The sequence below is a fragment of the Nelusetta ayraudi genome, unplaced genomic scaffold (assembly GCF_046127955.1).
Source record: "Nelusetta ayraudi isolate G7.1 ecotype Tasmania unplaced genomic scaffold, CSIRO-AGI_Nayr_v1 ptg000006l, whole genome shotgun sequence".
NCBI lineage: Eukaryota > Metazoa > Chordata > Actinopteri > Tetraodontiformes > Monacanthidae > Nelusetta > Nelusetta ayraudi.
The window spans coordinates 2,919,353-2,939,746 of record NW_027466056.1 but is presented as its reverse complement, the minus strand read 5'-3'; the positions used below and the strand labels follow the sequence as shown (position 1 = coordinate 2,939,746).

The 20,394-nt window shown below is 44.3% G+C and overlaps 2 protein-coding genes, 1 long non-coding RNA gene and 1 pseudogene across 3 annotated transcripts; 2 read left to right on the top strand and 2 right to left on the bottom strand.

The window, feature by feature from the left end:
* The first annotated feature begins 1,087 nt into the window (after positions 1-1,087).
* Positions 1,088-6,325, top strand: ftcd (formimidoyltransferase cyclodeaminase). The gene is made up of 14 exons (XM_076015415.1): positions 1,088-1,209; positions 1,760-1,943; positions 2,039-2,167; positions 2,296-2,384; positions 2,565-2,744; positions 2,844-2,981; positions 3,816-3,947; positions 4,035-4,096; positions 4,325-4,451; positions 4,558-4,719; positions 4,823-4,866; positions 5,385-5,523; positions 5,742-5,837; positions 5,964-6,325. The coding sequence occupies exons 1-14, from the start codon at positions 1,156-1,158 to the stop codon at positions 6,045-6,047; spliced, it is 1,620 nt and encodes a 539-aa protein (XP_075871530.1). The 5' UTR covers positions 1,088-1,155; the 3' UTR covers positions 6,048-6,325.
* A 464-nt stretch (positions 6,326-6,789) lies between these two features.
* LOC142881251 (high-affinity choline transporter 1-like) lies at positions 6,790-14,807 on the bottom strand (annotated as a pseudogene).
* On the top strand, positions 11,750-13,566 carry LOC142881272 (uncharacterized). Its single transcript, XR_012925552.1, has 3 exons — positions 11,750-11,855; positions 11,951-13,092; positions 13,176-13,566. It is a non-coding gene; the product is annotated as an uncharacterized LOC142881272 (long non-coding RNA).
* A 1,803-nt stretch (positions 14,808-16,610) lies between the features above and the next one.
* On the bottom strand, positions 16,611-20,095 carry cyp4f3 (cytochrome P450, family 4, subfamily F, polypeptide 3). Its single transcript, XM_076015402.1, has 13 exons — positions 19,687-20,095; positions 19,357-19,501; positions 19,103-19,156; positions 18,866-18,993; positions 18,624-18,745; positions 18,402-18,548; positions 18,179-18,290; positions 18,034-18,100; positions 17,824-17,953; positions 17,577-17,710; positions 17,179-17,243; positions 17,006-17,088; positions 16,611-16,928 (listed from the first exon to the last, which is right to left on the bottom strand). Exons 1-13 carry the CDS (start codon positions 19,888-19,890, stop codon positions 16,697-16,699), a joined length of 1,623 nt encoding a protein of 540 aa, XP_075871517.1. The 5' UTR covers positions 19,891-20,095; the 3' UTR covers positions 16,611-16,696.
* Between the last annotated feature and the right edge of the window lie 299 nt (positions 20,096-20,394).

Genomic DNA, 20,394 nt, shown 5'->3' with positions numbered 1-20,394 from the left:
TCTGAACTGTTCTGTGGTCGTGGAGCTATTATGATGGCACGCGTATTGTTTTCTTCCTTATTGCCAGTAAGTATGGCACTAAAGTAATTGAAAAAACCCAGCGCTCAAAGTTCAAAGAATCACCTTTATTTCATCTTGATTTCATTTATGTATAATGTCTGTCAGAGATGCGTGTCTTTTTCTTGGAATTTATTTTGTTTTTATTGTTGGCTCACACCCAAACACAAAAACGAGATAAATATCTTTACAAAACTCCAAAACAAATTGTCAGTTGGGGACTTCAGGAAGGCAGAAACCCCAGAATGACATTTGAAAAGGCCGATATGTATGATGGAATAACATGGCATGATTTTAACATGCCAGTGTGCCAGGAATAATGTGAGCCATTGCTGTACACCTTGACCAATGAACAGGAAGATTGTCCCGATGTTCTCGAATAAACCATGCAAGGTCCTCCCAAAAAAAACAGAAACCAGCTGTGACACCACTGCCTTGAATGTTCTTCTGGTATGGAATGTGGAAAGATCAATCACCCTAATCAATCATAAGCCAACATGTCACTCTCAGTAGACCCTGTTACCACAACTTAAACAAACAAAACAAATATGACCCTCATTCGGCTGTTTGCTAATTTTTAAGCTGTACTTTTACCCCAAGAGTTTAACAACGAGACCCCCTCCCCGCCCCCATCTTGAACAGGATGTAATATCACAGCACCGTTTTTCACTTTTGTTTGTCTGCTTCCTTCATTGCATGCTGTACATGTGAATCTTCTTGCTATAAAAAAAAAAAAAAACTCCCTCCCCAGCCGGCTGGTTTGTTCTGGTGTGTCTGCAGTTCAGAACAGCCCTGGTGGCAAAAAAATATTACATACGACTCCTATTAATCTGTGCATTTTTGGGAGTCTGCTCTCACTTGCTCTGCCCTACTGTGTTCTGCTCCACGTTCACCGGTCTGGGTCACGCGGGCCTTGTTTGTGACTCCAGGAGGCGGCGGCTGCCGAATTCTATCAGGTGACCTACAAATCCCAGCAGCAGGGCAGCAGTTAATGATTCCCCACGATGGATGATTTTACAGAAGAATCTGGGTTTACAGAGGGAGGAGCCGCTGAAGTCTCTGAGGCCGCCTGGAGGCCTTCATGGTGCAGACGTCACCATGGCTCAGCTGGTGGAGTGCGTCCCCAACTTCTCTGAGGGCAGGAACAAAGAGGTAGATACGCTGATAATTTCTTTTCATCTGTTTTAAGCGGGGTTATCTTCAAAATGAAGAACTGCAAGGTGTCCAACTGAGAAACCTTTCTTAATTTAGCAGCAAAATATGTGTTATTTTAAACAAAACAAAAAAAGGGTGAAAAATAGAAATAGGAAATTCGTGTGTTTAAAAAAAAAAAAAAAAAAACATCAATAAGGATTATTTAAACAGGATTCTAAACTGGAGTGCAGAACCTCAATGTTCTTTATGCAGGGTTTAGTCTGGAAAAGAAGTGTTGTGTTGGGAAACCAAACTAGTTTCATAAGTGACAAAGGAATGCTGCATGAGGTTAAACTTCCACTTCTGGCAACGTATTACATCTGGTGGAGTTTGTTGGAAGGAGATAAGCTCATCCTTTGCTCCTCTGCTTGTTCCTTTTCACTAAGTACTTGCCAAAAACTTGCATGCCTTAAAATCAGCCTCTTTGCCAAGTCACAAGGGACGGCAGTGCCTCACTAAAAATCCTTTTGTGAGGCCTGTGCTCAGCCACCTTCTCTCGCTTTCCCAGGTGATCAATGCCATTGCCGCAGCCATCAGCGGCACCACCGGCTGCAGCCTGCTGGATGTCGACCCCGGAGCTTCCACCAACCGAACGGTCTACACCTTTGTGGGCTCCCCGGAGGTGGTGGTGCAGGGGGCGCTGAACGCCGCCCGCCAGGCTTTTGGCCTCATTGACATGAGCAAACACTCAGGTCAGAGGCCCTCTCGACAAACAAAGAGAAACTGGTGCAGTGACAAAACAGGAAGAGGGAATCCCTGACAAGGCCAGTGTGTTTCCTGTTTTCAGGTGAGCACCCCCGCACAGGAGCAATGGACGTTTGTCCCTTCATCCCCGTCCAGAATGTCTCCATGGACGACTGTGTTCGATGTGCCAATGTGTTCGGGGAGAAACTGGCAGACATGCTGCATGTTCCGGGTGAGTCACACAGCACAAAAGTTGCAAAATGAATCCTGGCTTTTGCAAAGTTGCCAAAAAAAAAGTAATTAAGCGAAAAGTAGGCTTGGTTAGCATCCTGGCTAATTATCCCCCGGTTCCGTCCACAGTTTATCTCTACGCAGAGGCAGCGCGAAAAGAATCAAGGAGCACTCTCCCGGCTGTACGAGCTGGAGAGTATGAAGCTCTACCTGACAAGGTGAGCATCGGGCAGCCAATCAGACCTTGGCAACAGTCACTCAATGTGCTAAAATCACTTATTGAGGAGAAAAAGTATAGCATTTTCACAGCAAAAGTAGAAAGAAGATTTCTATTTCTCTGCTTGGATATTTTCTATCACCACCCCCACCCCTCCACCCCTTCCCCGTCTCTTTGGCAGTTGAAGCGTGACGAATGGGCCCCTGATTTTGGCCCCGCCCTCTTTGTGCCGTCGTGGGGAGCCACGGTGACTGGCGCTCGCAAGTTCCTCATCGCCTACAACTTGAACCTCATCAGCACCAAGGAGCAGGCTCACCGAATTGCTCTCGACATCAGGGAGCAGGGCCGGGGCAAAGACCAGGTGCATGCTGGGAGTCGCAATAGCCAATTGGTCCACGGATCTCTCAAGGATCACTGTTAACCCCTCCATTCCTCTTCCCCTGCCTGTGTGGTGGTGCAGCCCGGCCTGCTGAAGAAGGTGCAGGGGATCGGCTGGTACCTGGATGAGGCCAACATGGCCCAAGTGTCCACCAACATTTTGGACTACGAGCTGACTCCACTGCACGTCGTCTACGAGGAGGTCTGCCGTGGCGCTGAGGTCAGACAGCCGGACGGACGGATGCGTCTGTCACTCTCCCTCCCCCTCCTGAGCTTGGCAGTGAGCTAGCGTGCCCTGCGCACCCAAACCTGGATACCTCGTCCCCCTTCCTCTTCCTTGGTTAATTTGAGGACACGAGCACTCACCCTAAATACGAAAGCGCTGTCAGGCAAACTGGATTGTCCACACTGAGCTTCCTTGGAAATATAGCGATGTAAGATGGCAGCTAACTAGGAGCAAGACCCTTGCTTTATGTAAATTACTGTGTGTGTGTATATATATATATATACATATATATATATGTATATACACACATATATATATGTATATATATATACATATATATATATATATACATATATACATATATATACATATGTGTGTGTGAACCATTCTAAAGATGGGAAAACCAAATTACTTTTTACTCTACATAGTTCACATCGCATATTAATCTATTACCAATATCCCTCCATCCATTTTCGATACCAGCTTCTTCCTGAGCTCAGGGTCACAGGGGTCTACTGGAGCCTCTCCCAGCTGTCATAGGACGAAGGCAGGGTGACACCCTGGACAAGTCGCCAGTTCATCACAGGGCCGCATAGAGACAAACACCCACGACCTTCTTGCTGAGGCAGCAGCGCTAACCCCTGTGGCAGTTTTACCAATATAAAAATCATAAATCAAGCCAAAAATTACACACTGGCTCTTTAACAAGCTGGAAGTAATTTAACTGCTTCTCTCAGTTGAACTGTGTGTGTGTGTGTGTGTGTGTGTGTGTGTGTGTGTGTGTGTGTGTGTGTGTGTGTGTGTGTGTGTGTGTGTGTGTGTGTCCAGATCCTGAAGCTGCCGCTGGTGGGATCCCAGATCGTGGGTCTGATCCCCCTGAAGGCTCTGCTGGACGCCGCTGACTTCTACATCCAGAGGGACGGGCTCTTTGTCGTGGAGGAAGAGCACAAGATACGTCTGGTGAGCCGCTGCTCGCGCAGAGGCTTTCAGCGAGGAAGTCGACAGGTCAAACAGAAATGACGCCCGGGTGTGCTTGTTTGTCGGCAGGTGATCAGCAAACTGGGCCTGGACTCACTGGGTCCATTCAACCCCAAGGAGCGCATTGTGGAGTGAGTTCACACAAACAGAAATTGGATTTTCTTTTTTCTTTTTTTTGGCATAGTATCTTCTGGCAGGACAAACTTGAAAATGTGTCAATGAGGACAGTCATTTTTGAAACCTGTTTATGCACACAAAGTGATTGGATAAGAGTATTTTCTATTGTCACAATCTCATTGTTGTTTAAACTTTTTATTTGGGATTATCTGCATCTCCTCTTTGACCGGATTCCTCCGCAGGTACATGGTGAAGCCACAGGACGACACCCGGCTGGTGTCTCTGTCCCTACAGCAGTTCGTCAAGAGCGTCAGCGCTCGCACGGCGGCCCCTGGTGGTGGGTCAGTGTCGGCCGCCGTGGCTGCTCTGGTATGAAATCAGGCCTCTTGAACTGAAAAGAGAAAAAGCGACTCCACCCACCCACCCAATCCCTCACCCCAACTTCTTTACGTGCTGTACCTTGTCTGCGCTGCAGGGGGCGGCGTTGGGTGCCATGGTGGGTCAGATGACCTATGGGAAGAGGCAGTTTGAGAGCCTGGATGGCAAGATGAGGCGGCTCATCCCTCCATTCCATCAAGCCGTAGATGAGCTGCTGCTCATGGTGGACGCGGACTCGAGTGCCTTCAACAGCTACATGGCGAGAAGAGCCACTTTGTTCACAGAACACATTTGCGACGTCAAACACGTGTGCTTTCACATTCAGGGCCTCAAGTTTTATTGTCTGTCTCATTATGCTGCAGGCGGCGCTAAAAATGCCAAAGAACTCAGCAGAAGAAATAAAAAGGTAAATTTACAACATTTAAAGTTACATTTAAAGTTACAACATTACATCAGCCGAAATAATGCATACACGTCTCGAAAAGAAAAACTTGCAAAAAAATGAAATTTGTCTAAGTGCTTCGACACATTTAGATACCCCCTTCAAAGTTTGATCAAATTACGATAACACTACGATGTTTAACCTCATGAACTTAGCATCATCAAGTGTTGAGGTTACATTACACAGCAGTAGTTCGCCATACACATAAATGTCTGGAAGCCAATGACCACCACTTTGAGCACCTCTTGTAAATGTAGGGGCCAAATGTAACTTGTTTTACTCCGGTAATGTCTGAATAAATTTGGTATTGAAATATTTATGCAAGTTTTACTTTTCGAGATTTGTGTACACATTTTTGGCTGACTCTATGCCCGAGCATCCAAATATGGCTGAACGACGGCGTCACTCCCGCCTGCCGTCGTTCTTCTCTGCTCAATTATATTATTCACAACCCTGTATTTACCTGAGTGTTGGTCCGTCAGACGGGAGGCGGCCATGCAGGACGGCCTGCAGCGAGCGGTGGGCGTCCCACTGGCCCTGGCCGAGAGGGTCCACGCCCTCTGGCCGTATCTCAAAGAAATGGCTGCTTACGGGAACATTGCCTGCAAGTCTGATGCTCAGGTGACAAGAAAAAGTCAAAAAAAAAAATCCCTTGATGTGTTCTATGGATTGGATAGCCAGAGTTCAAACAGAACAAAGACCCTGGCAGTATTTTCTAGAAGTGGTCAGAGTTGAAAGTCACGCTTGTTGTCCATCCCTCTAGCCGCTCAATCAGCATCGTCAAGATTTCAATGTTCTTCTTGCTCGCTGGTGACCAGAGAAAATCTTCTTCCTTATAGGTGGCAGCCAAAGCTTTGGAGATGGCTGTTTTCGGTGCATGTTACAACGTCACCATCAATCTCAAAGACATAACAGACGACTCCTTCAAGGAGACTGTGAGTTTGCGCTTCCTGTGTGTTAGTGTGAGTGCAGTGTGTGTGTGAGAGCAGGGGAGAGAGAGAGAGAGGAAAACTTGGCCATAAACTGTGTTGAATGTTTGTTCCTTGATTGTTGCCCTTAAGACTCGTACCAGAGCTTCGGTACTGCTGCAGGAAGCAAAGAAGAGCGCCGCAGCTGTCCTACAAGTCGCCGAGGAGAGGAAGTGACGTCTCTCTCTTTCAGATTTAAAATATCTCAGAAGCTCAAACGTCAACACATTCACACTGTAAACAAATAAACAATTGTGATGAATAACTACTTATCGCTAAAATCCTGAAGTGTTTCCCCCTTAATATTCCTCTTCAAATGAATGTGAAGATGAAATTATTGACTGATGTTTAAATCTGTAATAAATCAAAATTGACGGAATAACAACGACAGCACTGATGATAATGGGCTTAACAGAGAGGCACTCTGGGAGTGAAATAAAGCCTCAACGTCCATATGAAGTTTTATGATTGTTCAAAGAGAAATGTCTTCACCTACAAATGACAGAACCCAGAACAAAAAAACAATTATAACTGTATATAACTGAAAGAAAAAAACCTGTCAATTGTGCTGAAATCACAATGAAGTTTGCATAGTCCTAAAACTTTAGTTTCCCTTGCCCCAACTGGAACCTACTACAGGCGAGATGAGGACAGATTTAAGAGGATATATCAACATTACAAGCTTTGATCCAACTGAAACCAGTGAGTATCACAAGGTAGACTTTGATGATTATTACATTACCTTTTGGTTTATCCTTGTCTTAGGTACACTAAAATGATGCTAAATCTAGATAAATTTTGAGCAGATTTTCATATGAGTTGACAAAAACAAATAGTTGGTTGAATGGACTTTAAATAAATAATAATAAAAAAACAATGACCTCTTAAATAATATTTTTTTAAATCATTTAATGTAGTTTGTTTTATTTTTGTTTTAATATTCAACAATGACACGCTTATGAACAGTCACCAAAACATTCATGTTCAGCATTGGTTTGGAAGCACTTTTATCGTCAGTCTCATCAGCATTGCCAACTTGAAGGTCACCTGCTGGGATGGGTTTCACCTGGAACACGTCCCAACTCTCAGGAAGGAACCCTTTCTTAAACAGGAGTTTGGTCAAAAAGGAAAAGAACAATATGAAAAGAAGAGATGCCATCATGCAAATTGTCTTGACCGGCGCTCGCTGAATGTAAACACCATCCTCCAGGGTGTATCCTGGGAACTGCAGGGCAGCAGGAAGACCAAACAATGGCTCTCCACACAAAACTCTCATTGTCACTGCAACTAGGTACCCTGCAATCACCCCGTAACCATTGGAAAAGTCGGTGAAGAGGACACAGATCAGTTGGGGTAATATAAAAATGTAACACAGCTCTGATCCCAGGATCCAGAACACCATGATGTTGCTATTCAAGTAGCTGAGAGATGTTCCCACGAGTCCTACAACCACAATGGAGAGACGAATCACCCACTTCAGCTCCTTATCAGATGCCTTTAAAGCAAGAAAACGCAATGTTTAACTGTGCCAACTGAGAGAAACACAGTGAGGTGACACTTTGACGCCCCTGTTTGCGGGAACATACCTGAGTCCTGATAGTGTGGTAGATGTTGGTGGTGAAGATGGTGGTTGCAGACAGGAGGAGGGAATCAGCGGATGACATGGCTGCCGCAGCAACAGCCCCAATACCAATAGCGAAAATAAAAGTTGGCGTGAAGCAGTGGAGGATGATGGGAAACACCATGGCACCTTCACCCCGTTCGTAGGGAGACGGAGATCCATACGATGTGGAGTTCCAGTCTGGAATGCAGGAGGGGAAATTATGGAATCACAGGAGTGCCAAAATTAAAAATAAATAAATAAATGTAGAAATAGAAATACAAGGGTTTATTTTGTCATTGCTTTTCCCTTTTGGCATTGTAAAACACAAATGGAAAAAGCAATGACAACATTTTTTGCCTTTGCCTTTTCTTTTGGCCTTTTTCTTTTTCTTTTGCCTTTGCCTTTTGCAAACGGAAAAGGCAAAGGCAAAAGCAAAGTCCTTTTCCTTTTGCCTTTGGGTTGTCAATCAAATGCCGTTGGACGGGGGTTTTCAGACCAGGATTAGTAGTCAATACCTGATCGTTCCGAGCTTGGCTGAAGGAAAGTGACGTTAACTTAGTGACAGAAGGAAGTACACACTACATACATTTTTGACCATCCGAGCTATTGTTAAAAGTCGTTTCTGAACACCTCCCCTCAATTCCTCCACGTAGTCCCTTTATATTTTTCCGCCTTTTGCCAGTCAAAATACATGTAGTGTACTTCCTTCTGTCGCTTAGTTTACATCACTTTCCTTCAGCCAAGCTCGGAACGATCAGGTATTGACTACCAATCCTGATCTGAAAACCCCGCCAAACAGCATTTCACTGACAACCCAGTCCATATGCTCAAGGCAAAGGCAAAAGGAAAAGGACTTTCCTTTTGCCTTTGCCTTTTCCGTTTGCAAAAGGCAAAAGAAAAAGAAAAAGGCCAAAAGAAAAGGCAAAGGCAAAAAATGTTGTCATTGCTTTTTCCATTTGTGTTTTACAATTGCTATAATTACTTGTATTTCTACATTTATTTTTAATTTTGGCACTCCTGTGATTCCATAGAAGATACGTAGGCAATAAATTGAAAATTGGCCGGCATGTTGAGTGACATAGACTGCATGACAGTATCCTTTTGCGCTATTCCTTTTTTACTTCATCAATCCTTCCATTTTCTATCTTCAACCTTTCAAACTTTTAAGAAACTAGAAAGTAGCCACACTTGTTTGGACTGAAAATGATGGCGGACTTGGTCACCTGTTGAAGCTGCTACCGCTCCAATCAGCGCTGACGGAATCGCAGCAAATATGACAACTCCTGCTGCAATGTAACAGATGAGTCTGGCTGTGAACGTGGAGCTGGAGGACAGCGTCCTCTGGTGGAAGTCCTGAGTGGCCAGATTGCCAATGCTCTGTCGCGAGAGAGAGAGAGAATGTACCACAGACACCATGTGACTTCTGACAGAAAGTTGCTGCTGTGGTGTTTCAGGGGAAGTATTTGATTGAGCAAACTCAATAGCTCTCAATTAATCTTTCATACCAACACTAGGAAATTATCGATCCACCTCCAGGCATCTTTAGATTCAATATGTCCAAGCCAGGGGGCTTGATAAGTGTTGTTGAATGCAGTTTGAGTGATATCAGTGTAACTTTCACTCATCATGACAAAAGGAACACACAGCCACTGTATAAAAAAAACAAAACAGGAAGAGGTCAGTTAAGGGGTATAAATTGAAACCGGTGTCATCTCAATCATCACAACTAAAAACATACCGTGCCGATTAGCACCAGTGATATCTGGATGACGTCAGTGCATGCGACTGAGTAGAGGCCTCCGAGAACAGTGTAGACGATGGCCACCGCAGAAGAGATCCAGATGCAAATGCTGAAGGAAAGGTCCAGCACCACACTCAAGGTCGCCCCTTGTTTTGCAATACGTGACATTGAGATGAGAATTTAAAAAGGATCCATTGTGACGTCCGGTATCTTCTTTTTCATCCAAATTCCAAAGATCCCTGAAATGACCACTAGAGCGTGCTGAGTGTTCACTTGCGAGGTGGGTCGGCAACAGCAAAGGTACGAGGATTTTACTTGTGTAAATGGTGTAGTGGGTCTCTCTACAGTTAGACTTCAGGATGCAATATGTGTGTAACAAATAAAAAGCAGTAGATGATCATAAAGCAAACATTGTGGTATTTTTGGTTTTAAAGCTTTTTACCTAAGGAAATCAATATTGTAGGCACCCAGACTATTTCAGTTATGACTGGAACAACAGCCAGAACTGCAGTCAGATGCCTGCCATACTTTCTCTGAAATGGATCCATCAAGCTGATGTAATTTTTCTCCCTCATTGGCTTTGCAAAGAAGAGGCCACCTTTTGGGTGAAAGACGAGAAAGAAGAGAGAAAGATTGAGTGTCAACTTCCTGCCCTGGATATTGTACAGAAATATTTCTGTCCTGTAAATGTATCCATGTGCTGTCCTCACTGCTGATGTCACTCAACTTTACGGACACCCGAGAAGCACAACTTATTTTTCACATCAGTGTTTTATCACATACCTTTACTGACTCCTTGAAAATGTCTTATCAAGTTAAATACTGTACATGTGTTCGAACAGACTTTATAGTGTTAGCAAAATAAGTGTTTTACATCAGCCCTCCTTAATTTGTATTGATAACACACTTACCTATTGTAAAGGAAATAGAATATTGAAGAGGTATTAAAGCCCATATTAGACCCCGGGTGGGGTCGTGAACAGATGCTGCAATACCAACAACAAATCCACCTCCGACCCAAGTGGCTGCAATGGAAATGGAGGTGATGGAATCATTATTAATATCTGTGCATTGCCTCTTCATCCTTACCTTTTCTTCCATCAAAAAAGATGATTTGAACATGCTCAGAGTATAAAAATAGTTATCTGTGCTCATTTTACTCTAATCTCACTGCTGTAATTTATAATCTTACGAATGATTTGTTGAAACGAATGTCTTAAACTTTCTTCATCTTACTTCCTAACGTCATTGTGTGTTTTTAATCGCCAAATTCCACTTCAACATGTGAATGAAATCCTAGGGTTTATCAAAACATCATTGTTTATCTTCACTGCCACCGGGGGCACAGTCCTGGGATCATTCATGAGAAACACTGAGTAATACTGACCTGCCATGGTGAAGACCCCAATGAAGAAGCCGACACTCCTGTTAGCCAAGAACAAATTCTCCAGCCAGCCGCTGCTGCTCTCTAGTTTCTGAGACTTTATCGATGCCCAAATCCCAGTCCCCAGCACAAATGCATAGAAGACAACTATCATGGACAGACCAGGTACATTGACAGTCATGGTAATCCAGATTTGTTTTGTTTTTTTTACTTTTCTTTTACCCCTGCAGAAATGCAGTCTAATGTCTGAGCTTCCCAGATGAACTGGTTCCACCGTTGCATCTCTGTGGTATAGGTGGGCGGGAGCTCAGACACTCGAGACTTAATCAGCTCCTGGCTTTGTACCCACTGAGGAAAACATTTACTAGATAACCTGAATGGCAAAGCAAGATGTTCAGTTTTGTAAGTATGTAAGTAAGTATGACAGTACTTAAGTATGTATACAGTAAGTATGTGGCAACCAAAAAAAAAAAGATGGTGGCGCGGTGTGAGAGACCTGTGCCTCATAGCGGGATGATGGAAAGAGCTGGAAACCATTACTGTTACAAAATCTACACTGGCGGGCAGGAGCACCTGTGTTCAGTTTTTAATCTATCATGTGTTTGCAATATTTGAAGCTGCACAAATTATGTTTTGCTTGCTTAAAATGACATTTGCCAATGATTTTAACAGCAGGACTATCGATCAGGATTTGTATTTGCAACTACAAATGTAAGATAGTTTCATGGCTTGGTTGTCAGCTCACTTTCTCACTCATGATCTCTCTCACAGCAGCTAATTTATGCAAAAGATAACTCAGTAACAAATGAATGGACCACAAATTCAGCACCATAAAGGCAGAGATGTTTTATATGTTCAAGAAGTTTTAATGATCAGTTTTTATTTCTCGTTTCACAAAGTTCCAGTCTTTTTGTCTTTAGGTATGAAATATGCTTGACTGATATTTGGGATTTTTATTTTAAAATACTAAAAAAACAGAAAAGGGGAAAATATATAGTAAAAATGCTAACAGATCTCTTGGCAACGGGGAAAATGTAAGCTGTGAGTTGTTGGTAAGTGAAACAAAGGTATCTCCAAGTTTAGCATTTTGTGTCCAGCATTGCTTCACTTGCCCTTTTATCATCATCTTCAGTCTTATCAGCAGAGCAAACTAGAATTCCAGTCTGGAAGAAAGGAAATGAACAAGAGACTGGTTTATTCCCAAATTAAACTCAGATAACGCGGGTGCTCACCAGGCACAGCCAAGGATTACCAAAGGTGAAGGCAAATAGTAACTATTAAACAAGATACCTAAAACAACATCCTAATATTTACTATTGAACAAGATATTTTTGTTTTGTCACCCATTGAAGCTGCAACTGCCCCGATTAGCGTCGATGGAATCCCGGCCAAGATGACAATTCCTGCCGCGATGAAACAGACTCTTCTGGCTGTGGACGTGGAGCTGGAGGAGAGCGTTCTCTGGTGGAAGTCCTGAATTCCCATACTGCCCACAGTCTGTTGCAAGGGTAAAAGCAATACCCAAGAATTAAATGGTAATACAATAGATAAAGCGTTACGGCTGAATGCCAGTAGTAAAGTATCATATTTGAGTAAAATCCTTCATCTTACTGTCACGTGTCTGTCAGTCTTGCCTGCTGGGTTCTGTGTGCCCTGGGCTGGCGCGCAGCTGAGGCACGTTTCAACTGATTCACACACCTGTTTTCTCTCTGCCATCACTGCTGCATAAAAGCCCTGGTCCCACACACACTCATTGCCAGATTGTCCGCTAACCCTGTTATGACCTTCCAGCTGGTCCTGGCCTGCCTGCCTGCCTGATTGATTGATTGATTGATTGATTGATTGATTGATTGATTGATTGATTGATTGATTGATCGATCGATCGATCTCGACCTGTTTCTGCCCCTGACCTGCGTTCCTGTCCTGGTAACCCGACCTCGCTACTGTTGCCGACCACAAGCCTGTTTCTCCTGCCCTGCTCCTGCTGACCTGTAACGCCCTGGAAACAAACCCTCGATCTCCGCCCCGGACAGCCGACCCGCCTTTCGTCCCCGACCAGCCTGCTTCGCCACCGTCCCGGAGAACCGACCTGCCTTTCGTCCCCGACCAGCCTGCTTCGCCGCCGTCCCGGAGGATCGACCGGCCCTGGGAATTCCATAAGTGTTGTTGAATGCTGTTTGAGTGATATCAGTGTAATTGTCACTGAGCAGTATGAACGGGACGCACAGCCACTGTAAAAACAGGAAATAGCATTGGAGAAGCTTGGTTAAGAGGTGGTAAGTGTCTAATCAACATCACAATCATCACCATGTCAGAAGAACCTACCATGCCAATTAGCACCAGCGATACCTGGATGACATCAGTCCATGCGACTGAGTAGAGGCCTCTGAGAACAGTGTAAATGATGGCCACAGCAGCAAAGATCCAGATGCAGAGGCTGTGGGACAGGTTCAGCACCATGCTCATGGTTGCTCCTGGATCATAGTCACACATGGTGAGTTCAAAATAAACAAGTATGAGTGACAAAATGTGACAACAGATCCTTAAGTTTTGCATAATTGTACCCAAAATATTCAGGACCCCCGCAGTCCAGACAACTTCACTGATAACTGGAACGATGGCCAATGTGGCGGTCAGATGTCTGCCATACTTTTTCTGAAATGGATCCATCATGCTGATGTAGTTTTTCTCCCTCATTGGCTTTGCAAAGAAGAGACCACCTTTGAATGGAAGAAAGAAGAGAGAAAGAGTGAGTATTAAGTTCCTGTCCTGGATGTACAGTAGTACAGGGAGATCTTTAGTATGCAACACTGGCTTTGGATGAGATGCCTCAGCGACAAGTGAACTGTAGTGTAAAAATCTAAAGTAAACAAACCTTTTTATGACAAGAAAAATCACATTTCATTTTTATCACAGCAGCAAAAGCTCTTAATTTTCAAATATATGTTGTAAAATACACTAACCAATCACAAAGGAGACTGAGACCTGAAGAGGAAGAAGGGCCCAGATTAGACCTTTGGTGGGATCACAAACCGCTTCTGCAGTTCCAACGACGAATCCGCCCCCAATCCATGTAGCTGCAGGACAACAATGCATAGATATGAAAACATAGTCTGTGCTGCATTTTAAAATTATTCCGATCCATCGAAATCCAGATGCAAATATTGCAAGTTTCTATAATTCCGTACAAATGGTTTGGTACTATAGTCAGATAGTGAATGATTATCAGTATTAGTATGAGTTTCTAATGTTACTTGTACCCAAACAAATCCAGGGCCCCAGAAAACTCTAGATCTAAATGATCAAAACACTGATTACGGATTACAGATCTGTCACACTGGCTGTTAACTGAATTTGTCAATCTTTTGCAATGTGTCAGGGGAAAGAAGTGACCAAAGTAACTGAACCGTCAAAAGTTCATTTTAACCAGTAACCAAACATGCACTGAATGCAGAGCCGTTTCTTGCTATAGGCGAACGCCTAGGGCCCCCTGGTGGCCCCAAAGCTGCATGTTCAGCCTCTTCTGAGGATAATTAAAATGTCCGTTTTTATCTGTAGCTATCTCATGTGTTTAATTACACCCCTTATATCATAGGTGTCAAACTCTGGCCCGCAGTGTAATTATATTTGGCCCGCAAGGCAATGTTAAATGAGTACAAGAGCTGGCCTGCCTGTTTTCACATTGAATGCGGCAAGCGCAGGGTGGCGGCATGTTCGTACAAGCTGCAACGTGTTACGTGTTTGATCTAAAGGGATAGGAATCTCTTCATCACAGTTTGACAAACTCAAAGCCCCCAAACAGCATCTTGCCTCGGGCCCCCACGAAGCTAGAGACAGCCCTGACTGAATGCAATGCACTCAGCTGCAACATTTCCACAGCTGGAATAAAAGTCTCAATGCATGACAACAGCTTTGCCAAGTTGAATGCGTGCATGCTAAGATTATATTAATACATGTTAACCTTGCTTTACAAAAAGTTGTGCTTAGTGACATCTATTATTAGTGAAAAAATGTACAATCTTTTTCTCACCTGACATTGTAAAGATTCCCACAAACAGGCTGACACTCCGACGCCAAAAATGACATCTCCAGCCATCCTGTGCGGGCGTTTTCCAGTTTCTTAGATTTCACCGACGCCCAGATGCCAATTCCCAGCACAAAAGTGTAGAAAGCAACCATCATTAAAATAGCTGGTATGTTGACGGCCATTGTAACTTCACCTCTCCTGCCTGTTGCTAAATTGTTGCACCTTCCTAGATACACTGGTTTCCCAGGCGTCATTGCACACAGGGGAAAGAAGGAGGAGATTTAAAAAAATAGGCGGCAAAACACCTTTGTGACACAAAACGTTACAGCGTTACACACCTCCTCCACCTGTGTGAACTTCTGAGGAACACAGACGTTTCACTGTTTTGCTTTTAATCTTCTGAGAGGGCACAAATCCAGGTCTCACAGTCTTACACGATTCACCCTTTCAAAGCCAATACCACATAGTGACTTCTATGTCGCATTTTAATTGAATGCCTTTGTTGTCATTTTGTCCTCCTGCTCTCTTTAGTCTTGAGGGTGACAAATTCACAAGAAACACTGACCTGTCGTGGTGATGACTCCAACTTCGAAGCCGACTCTCCAGTTGGCCAAGAACAGATTCTCCAGCTGTCCACGGCTGCTGCTCTGCAGTTTCTTCCACTTTACCGATGCCCAGATTCAAGTCCCCAGCACAAACGCGTAGAAGACAACCATCGTGGACAGACCTGGTACATTGACAGCCATTGTATTCCAGCCTCTTTTTTTTTTTTAGGTTTGTTTTTTATTTTGCCTCTGCCGGAATGCAGCCTACTATCTGATCTTCTCAGATTAATGTGATCCAAGGTTGCTTTTCTCTGATGTAGGAAAGAATGATTGACTCAACAACCTGAACGTCTAGTGCAGTCTTGTCAGTATGTAATTAAGAATGTCAATGCGTAAGTATGTAAGCCGGCTGCACAACTTTGTTGCCAGCTCACCTTTCCACGAATGAGCGGCTATGTCTCTTACAGAAGATCATTTACAACAGAAAGATGACTCAGCAATAAATTAATGGCCTGCAAATTAGTGAACTGCCACCATCATGGCAGAGTTGTGAAATAGTTCAAGAAGTTTTAATGATGTCATGTGATTGCCATGTCATTCAGTTTTCACAAATGCCTCTTTTTGTCTTGTTTGCGTTTGAATATGAAGATGTTATACTCAAAACTGAAAATATTAGTGAATGCACGGTGAATCCAGAAATCTCTACATGTAACTGGAAAAATGGTCAAAACATTGACTACATGTTTTCTCTGTAATTGCTCCATCTCACTGGTTTTAAACTGTCCTGATTTTGTTTTTCTTTTGCTATGTGTAAAAAATAAATAAATAAATAAACACCTTAAAGCTTGTTACAGGATACATATCATATATATATATATATATATATATATATATATATATATATATATATATATATATATATTATCAGATGCTTCCTAGTCTCAATCCATGAAAATATAAATATAAATATAAAAATACATCAAGTGAGATGCGCCAAGGTTGTCTTTTCTGTGGTTTTGTCTCCCTGACAAAATCAGCTGCAAGGACAGTTGTGTTCTGATTTCACAAACAGACCACCTTGGAAACAAAATAAAAAGACATTATCGGAACATGCAAAGACACATACACAAAGAGCACATCGTTTTTATATTTTGACCTTGTCCAATCTTTATGGGCTGACTTCAACATGGCACACGACTGTAACAATATGAATCTACAAGTGATGATTGCGCTGCGACGAACCGGCAATTTGTCCAGGGTGTCACCCTGCCTTTGCCCTATGACAGTTGGGATAGGCTCCAACAGACACCCGCTACCTTGAGTGCAGGAGGAAGCAGGTATAGAAGATGGATGGATGGATGGATGGTGATGATTGGCAGCCTTCAACTGTGTGTGATGACGAGTATAATATGGGAAAATGTAACGTAACAGTAATCTATACTTATCTATGGTTTACATTTCAATACATTTGCATATTTAAACCGACTTGAGGTCTGTTTGACTCAAGTAAACTAAGGTAAACTAAACTAAGTTGCTTTCACACATTTTTCCAATCCTCCAAGCGGTTCTCCTGTTCTGGTGTCCAGAGGTTCCATCTGCAGCCACAAGCCTCCCTCTGCACGCAGGACCAGTTGGGGAAGTCGGCGAACCGGCCCTGGGAATTCCAGATTGTCTCCCAGCCTCAGACGGAACCTGAGCAGGGTCAGCGCCACAACGACCCGCAGCTCAGCCAAGGCAAACTTTTGGCCAATGCAGTTCCTGTGAGAAGGCACGCGGGGACACCGCTCACACCTTTGCACGGCAGAAATGTTTAGGCGTAAGGGCGACGGCGGTACCTGGGGCCCGAGGAAAATGGGATGAAGGCATGAGAGGGCAGCCCGTCTCTGTTGGTGGCATCAAAACGCAGGGGGTTGAAGTCCTAAGAAGACAGCCGGACAAAGTTCTCAGACCAAAACCTTCCCCCCTCCTGACAAAAAACATTAATGACATTGAACGTGAGGTTTCTTACATGTGGGTCGGTCCAAACTGCAGGGTTGTGGTGTGTCCCGTAAATACTGACCAGACAGATAGCACCTGGAGAGAAAAGCAGATTCCTCACATTTTGAAAGTAGTCAAATGGTTAACAGCTAATTGAATTAAAATACGATACTGGACTGATGATCCACTTTTGACCATTAGGTGTCAGAATCTATTCAGCAGCAGCTTTTCTGACTGAGTCAGCCGATCAAATGTAAGTCCTCGAAACAAGAGGAGACGGAAGAAGGCAAGAAAGCCAACAAAGCCCACCCAGATTATTATTGTTATTAAGTTTCATTTAGTTTTTTTCCAGTGTTAATTCCTCGGGAACACAAGCGTGTTGTCAGGACATGCCTTGACTAACTCGTGCCAGTTTATATTTGTTCTCACCTCGAGGGACTGCGCAACCGCCCGGCAGTGCCAGGTCCTGGGTGTACTTCCTGGTGACAGCCTGCACTGGAGAATGGAGCCGGAGAGACTCTCTAATGCACATGGTGGTGAAGGGAAGGCTGGACAGGTCATCCCTTTGGAGACATATGTGCACAGTATGCCTGCGTTCAGCTTCTTTTTTTTTTTTGTTCCTATAAACAGCAACCAAGGGCGGTCGATTATGATTTAGCTGACGGGCTTCTCTGACCACTGTATCTCCTCTCCATCGCGTCCTCGCATGAGATCCATCACCTCCTGTCGGCACTGGTCCTGGTAGTGGGAGTGGCGCGCCAAATTGTAGAGCGTCCAGCAAATAGCGCTGGCTGTTGTGTCGTGGCCTGCGGGAAGGGAACGCAACAATTTGATATTAGAGGTCAGGTCTATAGGTCTAATTGCCAAAAAAAAAAATATATATCACCTGCGAACATAAAGGTGTCCGCCTCGGATTGGATCTCCTCATCCGTCAGGCCACGCCCATCCTCATCCTGCATGAGCACAACCTCAAATGTACCTTTTTGTCTCTCTCCCAAGCCTCGGTGCTTGTGTTTCATCTCTGCTCCTACCTTGGACAGCAGTATGATGTCGACAAAGTCCTTTCTCCTCTGGGGCTGTGTTCCCGTCACCCCCTGGTGGCTAATCAGGGCACGGTGCCTCCGAACCACCTCTCTGGTAAACCTGAAAACACCATGCAGTTGGATGTTTTTGCTTGTCTTCCCAAGCAGCTCGGTTCACATCTGTTTTTGTGAAATTGTCTCCTCAGTTGTCCACGTTGTCACACAAAGTTACCCGTGCACGATGGCCAAGGCCTTCCTGAATCGCTGTCCCTGCGGCGTCCTCTGGTAAATCCAGTCCCAGTGGTGCAGGATCTGTTGGCGGCGGGCTATGATGAGGTCGCTCAGCTCCACAATGGCCAACACATACTCGCTGGACGACCTGCAGCAGGGACGGGAACTTCTTAAAGGGCTAGAAAAACAAGAGTTTGGACGTGACCAAGGAGAGCACGCTCACCGCTGGCAGTCGCTGTTGTGGCTGAAGGCACATTTCAGCAAACTGTCCAGGGTCATCAGAGTGACGTGGTCAAACAGCTCGATGTTTGTTGTGCCGCCTTCCACAAGGTGTCGCCACTTTTCCTGGACGAGACAGCGAAAAACTGACCCAGAATCCGGTGCAAAAACTACCCATACAAGTATATCTGAGTATACAGCTATGGGTTGCGTAGAAAAACGGCTGTACAGTGTATCGAATCCTACATGCATGATGTTGACAGAGGCGTTGAACTTTGCAACGTAGTCTTTGAGAATGTCGAAATGAAACGCCGGAGTCAGCAGCCGTCTCCTGCGAGACCACGCCTCCCCGTTGCTAAGCAACAAACTCTGTCCTGTGTGAAAGAGACGAGGAATCAAAGGCAGTTGTGTTGGTTTGTTTGACTGTTTTTTTGTCTGTTTTTTGCAAACCTCATTGTAGAGAACGTGGGAGCTGAGACTCACCGAGCCATGGACGCAGGTGGCCGTAGATGAGCTCGTCTTTCACAGTGATGCTTGCTGCATGGACAAGAGTTTGTCATAGGCAAAGAATTCTCGGTGGTTATATTAAAAATCTTTGATAGTCTATAAAAGTCAAACAAAAACATGATATAGAAAGATATAGAACAACGACTAAAGGTAATTATTTATATCTGAGATCGGTGAAACTCCATCTCTGCTGTTATTATGAACTCAAGGGACTTTGAATTTGGTCGAACCTGGCGCCATCAGCAGAGGTTTGACGTAGTCAGGGTGGAAAAGTCGCACCAGATGATAGAAAGGGCCAATGAACCAGCTGCAGGAGTGCAGGTATGTCCGCACCAGCTCATCTGCCTGCTGGAGACCTTCTTCGCTGCTCTGCATCTGAAAAATATCATCAAAACTCTATCTGAAGAGATTACTGAGTTTGCAGATTTGGCACCACAGAGGTTGTTTTGTTAAGGGTGACAAACTTCAAGACCTCCTAATGTAATATTAGACCTCTGCGAACAAGTGAAAAGAACGCTCTTAGCATAGCTCTTAAAAAACTTTGCGCTGTCTTACTGTACCTGACCCAGGTGACCCAGCAGCCAGGACTTTGCGTGAGGTTTGCTAAAGCAGGACAACCTGTACGTGTACCAGGCGTGCCGCACCAAGAGCCTTGTCGTCCAGGCAGCAACCACCGCACCGAGCCCTGCAGCGACCAAAGAGAGGACCTCACCGAAGCCCAGCGCGCCGAGGAAGACAGAGAGGGCGCCTTGCAGAAGAGACATGGCGACGGGAAGGACCAGATGCGCAGGCAACCTTCACGCCTGGCCTGTTCGGCCAGCAGTTACACTCGGAGTGGCAGTGTCGAAACAAACAGGAGACCGCTGCTGCACCCACCGCTTCCTGCGTTTCAGAGTAACCTAATTTCCTACATCTAGGTCTGATGTAGCAACACTTCGTCGGCAACTCAACCGTCGTCTTACGCTATTTGGTTCCTCAAATTTAACCTTAACGATTCTCAGCCCCATATAAGTGCTGGGGGGGTTGATGATTCTGCTCTGCTCTTAATAAATAAAGCAGACCCTTGTTTATGGAGAGCATATGTGCTACAACAAGTATCTTTTTTCCTCATTGTAAATCTTTTCAAATTATTATGTGCATCAATTATTGTTTCAATTATTTACATACATGGACCATTTATATTTAATTAATGAAATAACCTTTCTCTTGCTAGGGGTTTACGTAGGGAATATAGGTTAAGATTAATATAATAAAAAAAAATAATAATA